The sequence below is a fragment of the Coregonus clupeaformis genome, unplaced genomic scaffold (genome assembly GCF_020615455.1).
Source record: "Coregonus clupeaformis isolate EN_2021a unplaced genomic scaffold, ASM2061545v1 scaf1626, whole genome shotgun sequence".
Lineage (NCBI taxonomy): Eukaryota > Metazoa > Chordata > Actinopteri > Salmoniformes > Salmonidae > Coregonus > Coregonus clupeaformis.
The window spans coordinates 65,221-80,000 of record NW_025535080.1 but is presented as its reverse complement, the minus strand read 5'-3'; the positions used below and the strand labels follow the sequence as shown (position 1 = coordinate 80,000).

Genomic DNA, 14,780 nt, shown 5'->3' with positions numbered 1-14,780 from the left:
GGGTTAGATAGTATGTAGACTGTAATAATGATATGTTATATGTTTCTCTGTAGGGCTGTGGAGCACTGTTTCCACACGTGTGACAGGAAGGATGGTGATCTGTCTATAGGGTTAGGGTTAGGCAGTGTATAGGGTTAGGGTTAGGCAGTGTATAGGGTTAGGGTTAGGCAGTGTATAGGGTTAGGGTTAGGCAGTGTATAGGGTTAGGCAGTGTATAGGGTTAGGGTTAGGCAGTGTATAGGGTTAGGGTTAGGCAGTCTATAGGGTTAGGGTTAGGCAGTGTATAGGGTTAGGGTTAGGCAGTGTATAGGGTTAGGGTTAGGCAGTGTATAGGGTTAATAGCAGTAGTATGTATAATCATGTTCTATATCTCTCTAGGTCTGTGGAGCACTGTTTCCACATGTGTGACCGGATGGTGATCTATTTCTTCATAGCGGCCTCCTACGCACCCTGGTGAGAATACACTACTGTCTCTATAACTAGACTACACTACTGTCTCTATAACTAGACTACACTACTGTCTCTATAACTAGACTACACTACTGTCTCTATAACTAGACTACACTACTGTCTCTATAACCACTACTGTCTCTATAACTAGACTACACTACTGTCTCTATAACTAGACTACACTACTGTCTCTATAACTAGACTACACTACTGTCTCTATAACTAGACTACACTACTGTCTCTATAACCACTACTGTCTCTATAACTAGACTACACTACTGTCTCTATAACTAGACTACACTACTGTCTCTATAACTAGACTACACTACTGTCTCTATAACTAGACTACACTACTGTCTCTATAACTAGACTACACTACTGTCTCTATAACTAGACTACACTACTGTCTCTATAACTAGACTACACTACTGTCTCTATAACTAGACTACACTACTGTCTCTATAACTAGACTACACTACTGTCTCTATAACCACTACTGTCTCTATAACTAGACTACACTACTGTCTCTATAACCACTACTGTCTCTATGACTACACTACTGTCTCTATAACTAGACTACACTACTGTCTCTATAACTAGACTACACTACTGTCTCTATAACTAGACTACACTACTGTCTCTATAACTAGACTACACTACTGTCTCTATAACTAGACTACACTACTGTCTCTATAACTAGACTACACTACTGTCTCTATAACCACTACTGTCTCTATAACTAGACTACACTACTGTCTCTATAACCACTACTGTCTCTATAACTACACTACTGTCTCTATAACTAGACTACACTACTGTCTCTATAACTAGACTACACTACTGTCTCTATAACTAGACTACACTACTGTCTCTATAACCACTACTGTCTCTATAACTAGACTACACTACTGTCTCTATAACCACTACTGTCTCTATAACTACACTACTGTCTCTATAACTAGACTACACTACTGTCTCTATAACTAGACTACACTACTGTCTCTATAACCACTACTGTCTCTATAACTAGACTACACTACTGTCTCTATAACCACTACTGTCTCTATAACTACACTACTGTCTCTATAACTAGACTACACTACTGTCTCTATAACTAGACTACACTACTGTCTCTATAACTAGACTACACTACTGTCTCTATAACCACTACTGTCTCTATAACTAGACTACACTACTGTCTCTATAACTAGACTACACTACTGTCTCTATAACTAGACTACACTACTGTCTCTATAACTAGACTACACTACTGTCTCTATAACCACTACTGTCTCTATAACTAGACTACACTACTGTCTCTATAACCACTACTGTCTCTATAACCACTACTGTCTCTATAACCACTACTGTCTCTATAACTAGACTACACTACTGTCTCTATAACCACTACTGTCTCTATAACCACTACTGTCTCTATAACCACTACTGTCTCTATAACCACTACTGTCTCTATAACCACTACTGTCTCTATAACTAGACTACACTACTGTCTCTATAACCACTACTGTCTCTATAACTAGACTACACTACTGTCTCTATAACCACTACTGTCTCTATAACCACTACTGTCTCTATAACTAGACTACACTACTGTCTCTATAACTAGACTACACTACTGTCTCTATAACTAGACTACACTACTGTCTCTATAACTAGACTACACTACTGTCTCTATAACTAGACTACACTACTGTCTCTATAACTAGACTACACTACTGTCTCTATAACTAGACTACACTACTGTCTCTATAACCACTACTGTCTCTATAACTAGACTACACTACTGTCTCTATAACCACTACTGTCTCTATAACCACTACTGTCTCTATAACTAGACTACACTACTGTCTCTATAACTAGACTACACTACTGTCTCTATAACTAGACTACACTACTGTCTCTATAACTAGACTACACTACTGTCTCTATAACTAGACTACACTACTGTCTCTATAACTACACTACTGTCTCTATAACTAGACTACACTACTGTCTCTATAACTAGACTACACTACTGTCTCTATAACTAGACTACACTACTGTCTCTATAACTACACTACTGTCTCTATAACTAGACTACACTACTGTCTCTATAACTAGACTACACTACTGTCTCTATAACTAGACTACACTACTGTCTCTATAACTAGACTACACTACTGTCTCTATAACTACACTACTGTCTCTATAACTAGACTACACTACTGTCTCTATAACTAGACTACACTACTGTCTCTATAACTACACTACTGTCTCTATAACTAGACTACACTACTGTCTCTATAACTAGACTACACTACTGTCTCTATAACTAGACTACACTACTGTCTCTATAACTAGACTACACTACTGTCTCTATAACTACACTACTGTCTCTATAACTAGACTACACTACTGTCTCTATAACTAGACTACACTACTGTCTCTATAACTAGACTACACTACTGTCTCTATAACTAGACTACACTACTGTCTCTATAACTACACTACTGTCTCTATAACTAGACTACACTACTGTCTCTATAACTAGACTACACTACTGTCTCTATAACTAGACTACACTACTGTCTCTATAACTAGACTACACTACTGTCTCTATAACTAGACTACACTACTGTCTCTATAACCACTACTGTCTCTATAACTAGACTACACTACTGTCTCTATAACTAGACTACACTACTGTCTCTATAACCACTACTGTCTCTATAACTAGACTACACTACTGTCTCTATAACTAGACTACACTACTGTCTCTATAACTAGACTACACTACTGTCTCTATAACTACACTACTGTCTCTATAACTAGACTACACTACTGTCTCTATAACCACTACTGTCTCTATAACCACTACTGTCTCTATAACTAGACTACACTACTGTCTCTATAACCACTACTGTCTCTATAACTACACTACTGTCTCTATAACTAGACTACACTACTGTCTCTATAACTAGACTACACTACTGTCTCTATAACTAGACTACACTACTGTCTCTATAACTAGACTACACTACTGTCTCTATAACTACACTACTGTCTCTATAACTAGACTACACTACTGTCTCTATAACTAGACTACACTACTGTCTCTATAACTAGACTACACTACTGTCTCTATAACTAGACTACACTACTGTCTCTATAACCACTACTGTCTCTATAACTAGACTACACTACTGTCTCTATAACTAGACTACACTACTGTCTCTATAACTAGACTACACTACTGTCTCTATAACTAGACTACACTACTGTCTCTATAACTAGACTACACTACTGTCTCTATAACTAGACTACACTACTGTCTCTATAACTAGACTACACTACTGTCTCTATAACTAGACTACACTACTGTCTCTATAACCACTACTGTCTCTATAACTAGACTACACTACTGTCTCTATAACTAGACTACACTACTGTCTCTATAACTAGACTACACTACTGTCTCTATAACTAGACTACACTACTGTCTCTATAACCACTACTGTCTCTATAACTAGACTACACTACTGTCTCTATAACTAGACTACACTACTGTCTCTATAACTAGACTACACTACTGTCTCTATAACCACTACTGTCTCTATAACTAGACTACACTACTGTCTCTATAACCACTACTGTCTCTATAACCACTACTGTCTCTATAACCACTACTGTCTCTATAACCACTACTGTCTCTATAACTAGACTACACTACTGTCTCTATAACTAGACTACACTACTGTCTCTATAACTAGACTACACTACTGTCTCTATAACCACTACTGTCTCTATAACTAGACTACACTACTGTCTCTATAACTAGACTACACTACTGTCTCTATAACTAGACTACACTACTGTCTCTATAACTAGACTACACTACTGTCTCTATAACCACTACTGTCTCTATAACTAGACTACACTACTGTCTCTATAACCACTACTGTCTCTATAACCACTACTGTCTCTATAACTAGACTACACTACTGTCTCTATAACCACTACTGTCTCTATAACTACACTACTGTCTCTATAACTAGACTACACTACTGTCTCTATATCTGTGATACCAGGCGTGAGCTGCAGTCCCATTGAACATGTACTCTACTTCACTAGTCTGGCCTAGAGCAGAGATCAGTCTGCTGAACTTGTGAATATGATGACCTTGTTTTGTGTGAAGTCTGTTTAAATTGTGTGATGTAATATGTAACATAATATTATCCAGGTTGAACCTGCGGGAGCTAGGACCCTGGGCCTGTCACATGAGGTGGTTGGTCTGGGTGATGGCCTCTGTCGGAACCACATACGTCTTCTTCTTCCACGAGAGGTAACGTGTGTGTGTCTGTGGGTGGGTGTCTTCTTTCACAAGAGGTTAGAGGTCACATTACCCCACCCTGACCTTTAACCCCTGACCCTTGTGAGACCCTAAATCCTAACTATGTTTCTGTCCTATATCCAACCTCCTCTCTCTCCTCTGTCTCTGTCTCTGTCTCTCTCTCTGTCGCTCTCTGTCGCTCTCTCTCTCTCTCTTCTCTCTCTCTCTCTCTCTCTCTCGCTCTCTCTCTCTCTCTCTCTCTCTCTCTCTCTCTCTCTGTCTCTCTCTCGCTCTCTCTCTCTCTCTGTCTCTCTCTCCAGGTATAAGCTGATGGAACTGATCTGTTATACAGTGATGGGAGTGTTCCCTGCCTTGGTCATCCTGACCATGGTGAGACACATTTAGACATCAAACGCCAAAAAATGCTAATATCGGGGATATTGACTTGCATTGGTTTTGGGGCACAAATGTTAAAAAGTTAGCATTTTAAGACTGTGGCCAGGTAAACAAAACCAAATCAAGGAATGCTGTCTCTTGTCCATAGACTGCTTACTGGGTGAGAACCAGTGTGTTATAATCACAATAACACATGGGACTTATGTAGAACTTTAAGGACCCAAAGTCGCTCTCTTTACATTTGGAGAAATGAAACGGTAGTCAAAACAGAACGACGGCAGACTAAACAAGAAACAGTAGTCAAAACAGAACGAGGGCAGACTAAACAAGAAACAGTAGTCAAAACAGAACGAGGGCAGACGAAACAAGAAACAGTAGTCAAAACAGAACGAGGGCAGACACTAAACAAGAAACAGTAGTCAAAACAGAACGACGGCAGACTAAACAAGAAACAGTAGTCAAAACAGAACGACGGCAGACGAAACAAGAAACAGAGAAGTGTGATGGATCAGAGTAGGAATGTAATTTGGGTGAACTGGTCCTTTAACCTTTAACCCTTTTTGTCCCCCTGTAGCCGGACCGTGAGGGGCTGTGGGAGTTGTTAGTGGGCGGAGCCTGTTACTGTCTGGGCATGGTGTTCTTCAAGAGCGATGGCCTCGTCCCATTCGCCCATGCCATTTGGCACCTCTTCGTTGCCATGGGAGCGGGCGTCCACTACTACGCCATCTACCGGTACCTCTACACGCCAGCAGCCGATCAGATGAAGACATCCAGATGACACACGGAGGCCTGGGGGGGCGAGGGGTGATGACGTCACAGGAAGTTGAAAAAAGGAGTGGCCTAGTGAAGAAGTGATGTCAAGAACGGAGGAATGGAGAGATGAGAATAGAACCATGGAAACATGGAGAGATGAGAATAGAACCATGGAAACATGGAGAGATGAGAATAGAAACATGGAAACATGGAGAGATGAGAATAGAACCATATAAACTGTTATTTCACGCTTTATTTTCTTATTCATTTTACCCCTGGTTTGGGTTTATGTGTCCTGGACAGACATTATGTAAATCACTGGTTTATGTGTCCTGGACAGACATTATGTAAATCACTGGTTTATGTGTCCTGGTCAGACATGATGTAAATCACTGGTTCTCTAGATGGAAGAGTCCGTTTTTAAGACTGTCCCAAATGGCACCCTGTTCCCTACATACAGAGCCCTGGTCAAACACAGTGCACTATGGGCAATAAGGTACCATTTGGAACAGCCTAAATGACCGTACAGCGACGCGTCTTTAACTGTCTGTCTGTCTGTCTGTCAGTGTCCTGAAGCTGGAGGCAGGTGGCGACGTCGTCTAGTTACGGAACCCTCCGGTGTAGAAAGCGTGTAGAGTAGTCTGGAAGCCACAGACGGTGGAGGAGTTTCTCCTGATTGGACTACTATTACATTCCAGATTAGTGCAGGTATTATCCTACTACAGCCATTATTAATACTATTACTACTAGTATGATTATTACTATTACGATTATTACTATTATTAGTATTACTATTACGATTATTACTATTATGATTATTACTATTATGATTATTACTATTACGATTATTACTATTATGATTATTACTATTATGATTATTACTATTATTATTATTACTATTATGATTATTACTATTAGTATTACTATTATGATTATTACTATTATGATTATTACTATTATGATTATTACTATTACGATTATTACTATTATGATTATTACTATTATGATTATTACTATTATGATTATTACTATTATGATTATTATTATTATTATTATTATTATTATTATTATTATTATTATTATGATTATTATTATTATTATTATGATTATTATTATGATTATTATTATGATTATTATGATTATGATTATTACTATTATGATTATTACTATGATTATTATTATGATTATTATGATTATGATTATTACTATTATGATTATTACTATGATTATTATTATGATGATTATGATTATGATTATTACTATTATGATTATTACTATGATTATTATTATTAGTAGTAGTATTACTGTTACTATTAGACATTGATCTAGATCAGTTTGGTGTTGTAACCTCTAATGGTTCAGGTTAGTGTCTGGACATTGATCTAGATCAGTTTGGTGTTGTAACCTCTAATGGTTCAGGTTAGTGTCTGGACATTGATCTAGATCAGTTTGGTGTTGTAACCTCTAATGGTTCAGGTTAGTGTCTGGACATTGATCTAGATCAGTTTGGTGTTGTAACCTCTAATGGTTCAGGTTAGTGTCTGGAGTGGCTGAGCTGCTCCTTCATCTGTGGTTAAGTGTGTGTCCCTGCACTTTGGCTGGGTCCCGAATTGCACCCCGTTCCCTACATAGTGCACTACTTTTAACCAGGCCTCTATGCGTAGTCCCTATATAATTAGTGCACTACTTTTAACCAGGCCTCTATGCGTAGTCCCTATATAATTAGTGCACTACTTTTAACCAGGCCTCTATGCGTAGTCCCTACATAGTGCACTACTTTTAACCAGGCCTCTATGCGTAGTCCCTATATAATTAGTGCACTACTTTTAACCAGGCCTCTATGCGTAGTCCCTACATAGTGCACTGCTTTTAACCAGGCCTCTATGCGTAGTCCCTATATAATTAGTGCACTACTTTTAACCAGGCCTCTATGCGTAGTCCCTACATAGTGCACTGCTTTTAACCAGGCCTCTATGCGTAGTCCCTATATAATTAGTGCACTACTTTTAACCAGGCCTCTATGCGTAGTCCCTATATAATTAGTGCACTACTTTTAACCAGGCCTCTATGTGTAGTCCCTATATAATTAGTGCACTACTTTTAACCAGGCCTCTATGCGTAGTCCCTATATAATTAGTGCACTACTTTTAACCAGGCCTCTATGCGTAGTCCCTATATAATTAGTGCACTACTTTTAACCAGGCCTCTATGCGTAGTCCCTATATAATTAGTGCACTACTTTTAACCAGGCCTCTATGCGTAGTCCCTATATAATTAGTGCACTACTTTTAACCAGGCCTCTATGCGTAGTCCCTATATAATTAGTGCACTACTTTTAACCAGGCCTCTGTGCGTAGTCCCTATATAATTAGTGCACTACTTTTAACCAGGGCTCTATGCGTATTCCCTATATAATTAGTGCACTACTTTTAACCAGGCCTCTATGCGTAGTCCCTATATAATTAGTGCACTACTTTTAACCAGGCCTCTATGCGTAGTCCCTATATAATTAGTGCACTACTTTTAACCAGGCCTCTATGCGTAGTCCCTATATAATTAGTGCACTACTTTTAACCAGGCCTCTATGCGTAGTCCCTATATAATTAGTGCACTACTTTTAACCAGGCCTCTATGCGTAGTCCCTATATAATTAGTGCACTACTTTTAACCAGGCCTCTATGCGTAGTCCCTATATAATTAGTGCACTACTTTTAACCAGGCCTCTATGCGTAGTCCCTATATAATTAGTGCACTACTTTTAACCAGGCCTCTATGCGTAGTCCCTATATAATTAGTGCACTACTTTTAACCAGGCCTCTATGCGTAGTCCCTATATAATTAGTGCACTACTTTTAACCAGGGGTCTATGCGTAGTCCCTATATAATTAGTGCACTACTTTTAACCAGGCCTCTATGCGTAGTCCCTATATAATTAGTGCACTACTTTTAACCAGGCCTCTATGCGTAGTCCCTATATAATTAGTGCACTACTTTTAACCAGGCCTCTATGCGTAGTCCCTATATAATTAGTGCACTACTTTTAACCAGGGCTCTATGCGTATTCCCTATATAATTAGTGCACTACTTTTAACCAGGCCTCTATGCGTAGTCCCTATATAATTAGTGCACTACTTTTAACCAGGCCTCTATGAGTAGTCCCTATATAATTAGTGCACTACTTTTAACCAGGCCTCTATGTGTAGTCCCTATATAATTAGTGCACTACTTTTAACCAGGCCTCTATGTGTAGTCCCTATATAATTAGTGCACTACTTTTAACCAGGCCTCTATGCGTAGTCCCTATATAATTAGTGCACTACTTTTAACCAGGCCTCTATGCGTAGTCCCTATATAATTAGTGCACTACTTTTAACCAGGCCTCTATGCGTAGTCCCTATATAATTAGTGCACTACTTTTAACCAGGCCTCTGTAGTCCCTATATAATTAGTGCACTACTTTTAACCAGGCCTCTATACGTAGTCCCTATATAATTAGTGCACTACTTTTAACCAGGCCTCTATGCGTAGTCCCTATATAATTAGTGCACTACTTTTAACCAGGCCTCTATGTGTAGTCCCTATATAATTAGTGCACTACTTTTAACCAGGGCTCTATGCGTATTCCCTATATAATTAGTGCACTACTTTTAACCAGGCCTCTATGCGTAGTCCCTATATAATTAGTGCACTACTTTTAACCAGGCCTCTATGAGTAGTCCCTATATAATTAGTGCACTACTTTTAACCAGGCCTCTATGTGTAGTCCCTATATAATTAGTGCACTACTTTTAACCAGGCCTCTATGTGTAGTCCCTATATAATTAGTGCACTACTTTTAACCAGGCCTCTATGCGTAGTCCCTATATAATTAGTGCACTACTTTTAACCAGGCCTCTATGCGTAGTCCCTATATAATTAGTGCACTACTTTTAACCAGGCCTCTATGCGTAGTCCCTATATAATTAGTGCACTACTTTTAACCAGGCCTCTGTAGTCCCTATATAATTAGTGCACTACTTTTAACCAGGCCTCTATACGTAGTCCCTATATAATTAGTGCACTACTTTTAACCAGGCCTCTATGCGTAGTCCCTATATAATTAGTGCACTACTTTTAACCAGGCCTCTATGCGTAGTCCCTATATAATTAGTGCACTACTTTTAACCAGGCCTCTGTAGTCCCTATATAATTAGTGCACTACTTTTAACCAGGCCTCTATGCGTAGTCCCTATATAATTAGTGCACTACTTTTAACCAGGCCTCTGTAGTCCCTATATAATTAGTGCACTACTTTTAACCAGGCCTCTATGCGTAGTCCCTATATAATTAGTGCACTACTTTTAACCAGGCCTCTATGCGTAGTCCCTATATAATTAGTGCACTACTTTTAACCAGGCCTCTATGCGTAGTCCCTATATAATTAGTGCACTACTTTTAACCAGGCCTCTATGCGTAGTCCCTATATAATTAGTGCACTACTTTTAACCAGGCCTCTATGTGTAGTCCCTATATAATTAGTGCACTACTTTTAACCAGGCCTCTATGCGTAGTCCCTATATAATTAGTGCACTACTTTTAACCAGGCCTCTATGCGTAGTCCCTATATAATTAGTGCACTACTTTTAACCAGGCCTCTATGCGTAGTCCCTAATATAATTAGTGCACTACTTTTAACCAGGCCTCTATGTGTAGTCCCTATATAATTAGTGCACTACTTTTAACCAGGCCTCTATGTGTAGTCCCTATATAATTAGTGCACTACTTTTAACCAGGCCTCTATGCGTAGTCCCTATATAATTAGTGCACTACTTTTAACCAGGCCTCTATGCGTAGTCCCTATATAATTAGTGCACTACTTTTAACCAGGCCTCTATGTGTAGTCCCTATATAATTAGTGCACTACTTTTAACCAGGCCTCTATGCATAGTCCCTATATAATTAGTGCACTACTTTTAACCAGGCCTCTATGCGTAGTCCCTAATATAATTAGTGCACTACTTTTAACCAGGCCTCTATGTGTAGTCCCTATATAATTAGTGCACTACTTTTAACCAGGCCTCTATGTGTAGTCCCTATATAATTAGTGCACTACTTTTAACCAGGCCTCTATGTGTAGTCCCTATATAATTAGTGCACTACGTTGGTTGCCGTTTGGGACTCAGCCGTTGAAACACACGTACACCTGACATTACCACTGCAGTCTCAGACTGTTTGCTATAATTATTAATATTATTCTAATGAGGATTATTTAGTGTTATTGTTATTATAAGGATGATTTAGTGTTATTGTTATTATAAGGATTATTTAGTGTTATTGTTATTATAAGGATTATTTAGTGTTATTGTTATTATAAGGATTATTTAGTGTTATTGTTATTATAAGGATTATTTAGTGTTATTGTTATTATAAGGATTATTTTGTGTTATTTTAAAAGTATTATTTAGTGTTATTTTAAAAGTATTATTTAGTGTTCTCTATCCCTTTAGTCATTTCAGTGTTTGTGGTTGCTAAGCAGAGTCGTGTTCACATGACAACCGTAGAATGCTTTTAGTTCAGTTGGGTGCAGTTTGTCTTACGTTAAGGATATAGGTTCATCATATGGGTTGAATCAGTGTTTCCTGGTCCTGGGGACCCAAAGGGCTGCACATTGTAGTTATTGACCTAGCACTCACACACCTGATTCAACTGATCAAATGCTTGATGATGGGTTGATATGATTCAACCGATCAAATGCTTAATGATGGGTTGATAAATTGAATCAGGAGTGTTCGTTCGTGCTAGGGCTAAACAAACATGTGCACCCCTTTGGGTCCCCAGGACCAGGATTGGGAACCACTGGGTTAGTTAGGTGACCTGGGTTAGTTAGGTGACCTGGGTTAGTTAGGTGACCTGGGTTAGTTAGGTGACCTGGGTTAGTTAGGTGACCTGGGTTAGTTAGGTGACCTGGGTTATTTAGGTGACCTGGGTTAGTTAGGTGACCTGGGTTAGTTAGGTGACCTGGGTTAGTTAGGTGACCTGGGTTAGTTAGGTGACCTGGGTTAGTTAGGTGACCTGGGTTATTTAGGTGACCTGGGTTAGTTAGGTGACCTGGGTTAGTTAGGTGACCTGGGTTAGTTAGGTGACCTGTAGTTAGGTGACCTGGGTTAGGTCAAACATGTGCACCCCTTTGGGTCCCCAGGACCAGGATTGGGAACCACTGGGTTAGTTAGGTGACCTGGGTTAGTTAGGTGACCTGGGTTATTTAGGTGACCTGGGTTAGTTAGGTGACCTGGGTTAGTTAGGTGACCTGGGTTAGTTAGGTGACCTGGGTTAGTTAGGTGACCTGGGTTAGTTAGGTCACCTGGGTTAGTTAGGTGACCTGGGTTAGTTAGGTGACCTGGGTTATTTAGGTGACCTGGGTTATTTAGGTGACCTGGGTTAGTTAGGTGACCTGGGTTAGGTCAAACATGTGCACCCCTTTGGGTCCCCAGGACCAGGATTGGGAACCACTGGGTTAGTTAGGTGACCTGGGTTAGTTAGGTGACCTGGGTTATTTACAAACAGACAGTACAGTATGTATGTTATAAGGTTTATATTTCTGAAAACGTTTGATAACTTCAATCGTGTCTTTGGATATTCTCAGTGGAACTAATAGGAATGTCATCAATACTATTCTCTTTCTGTACAGCATTATGTTGGTCTATTCCAACATCTCTTCATCTCCTGCCCTTCACCCCCCTCATGTCCTTTATTCTGTTAGCAGTGATCTGACAGCACCAGAAACCCCTTCCCAACCACTGATCTGACAGCACCAGAAACCCCTTCCCAACCACTGATCTGACAGCACCAGAAACCCCTTCCCAACCACTGATCTGACAGACAGACAGAAACCCCTTCCCAACCACTGATCTGACAGCACCAGAAACCCCTTCCCAACCACTGATCTGACAGACAGACAGAAACCCCTTCCCAACCACTGATCTGACAGACAGACAGAAACCCCTTCCCAACCACTGATCTGACAGCACCAGAAACCCCTTCCCAACCACTGATCTGACAGCACCAGAAACCCCTTCCCAACCACTGATCTGACAGCACCAGAAACCCCTTCCCAACCACTGATCTGACAGCACCAGAAACCCCTTCCCAACCACTGATCTGACAGCACCAGAAACCCCTTCCCAACCACTGATCTGACAGAGACAGAAACCCCTTCCCAACCACTGATCTGACAGCACCAGAAACCCCTTCCCAACCACTGATCTGACAGCACCAGAAACCCCTTCCCAACCACTGATCTGACAGCACCAGAAACCCCTTCCCAACCACTGATCTGACAGCACCAGAAACCCCTTCCCAACCACTGATCTGACAGCACCAGAAACCCCTTCCCAACCACTGATCTGACAGACAGAAACCCCTTCCCAACCACTGATCTGACAGACAGAAACCCCTTCCCAACCACTGATCTGACAGCACCAGAAACCCCTTCCCAACCACTGATCTGACAGCACCAGAAACCCCTTCCCAACCACTGATCTGACAGCACCAGAAACCCCTTCCCAACCACTGATCTGACAGCACCAGAAACCCCTTCCCAACCACTGATCTGACAGCACACAGAAACCCCCTTCCCAACCACTGATCTGACAGCACCAGAAACCCCTTCCCAACCACTGATCTGACAGCACCAGAAACCCCTTCCCAACCACTGATCTGACAGCACCAGAAACCCCTTCCCAACCACTGATCTGACAGACAGACAGAAACCCCTTCCCAACCACTGATCTGACAGACAGAAACCCCTTCCCAACCACTGATCTGACAGCACCAGAAACCCCTTCCCAACCACTGATCTGACAGACAGACAGACAGCCACTGACTGACAGACAGACCGACCGACCGACCACACTACTATATTGCTAAACAAAGTGGTGCTGTAGCAAACTCCAAAGCAGCCTTCATTTTGGCAGTGTTCCCAGTTGGCTTGCTGTTGTGACCTCACACTGGTGTTTTTATAGCGCACTACCACAGTGACCTCCGACCCTGACACAGTGACCTCCGACCCTGACACAGTGACCTCCGACCCTGACACAGTGACCTCCGACCCTGACACAGTGACCTCCGACCCTGACACAGTGACCTCCGACCCTGACACAGTGACCTCCGACCCTGACACAGTGACCCCCCCCCCGACAGTACACAGACAGTATTGTAACACGGATGTAACATTAAAACACATAGGCCTATGCAACACATATGTAACGTGTGTGTAACATGTATGTGCTCTGCTGTAGGGGCATACTATCCTGTAGTGTTCTTAGCCCCCCCCCCCCCAAGATTCAGAAATGGCACCCTAGTCTCTATATAGTGCACTACTTTGGTCACCCAATGCTACTTAACTAGTCTTTTTCTTCTCTTTTACCCTTCTTCCCTGAGAGACTTATCTGTCTGTGGCACCCTAGTCTCTTATCCCGGTCACCCAATGCTACGGTTCCCCTGAGAGACTTGGGTCTGTCTGAAATGGCACCCTAGTCTCTATATAGTGCACTACTTTGGTCACCCAATGCTCGTTCCCTGAGAGACTTAGGGTCTGTCTGAATGGCACCTGTTTTATGTGCACTACTTTCTTTTGACATGCGGGAGACCTGAGTTTGAATCCCGTCTGTCACAGAGCCCTCGGTCTGTTGCTATGCCGATGCCCTAAATAAGCTAGTGGACCAAACCCCTCCCTCCCTCCGTCCCTCCGTCCGTCCCTCCCTCCCCCCTCCCTCCTCCCTCCGTCCCTCCCTCCCTCCTCCTCCCTCCCCCCTCCCCCCTCCCCCTCCTCCCTCCCTCCCCCTCCCCCTCCCCTCCCTCCCTCCCTCCCTCC

At 41.4% G+C, this 14,780-nt stretch overlaps 1 protein-coding gene across 1 annotated transcript in view; it reads left to right on the top strand.

The window, feature by feature from the left end:
- Positions 1-6,711, top strand: part of LOC121570151 (monocyte to macrophage differentiation factor 2-like) — a gene marked incomplete at its 5' end in the record, with an annotated part of 10,177 nt that extends 3,466 nt beyond the window's left edge. Inside the window, 4 exons of the mRNA XM_045218524.1 lie at positions 379-453; positions 4,691-4,792; positions 5,101-5,170; positions 5,751-6,711. Of these exons, the coding sequence (XP_045074459.1) occupies positions 379-453; positions 4,691-4,792; positions 5,101-5,170; positions 5,751-5,954 (451 nt within the window). The remainder of the gene's footprint in view (positions 1-378; positions 454-4,690; positions 4,793-5,100; positions 5,171-5,750) is intronic.
- Positions 6,712-14,780: the final 8,069 nt, after the last annotated feature.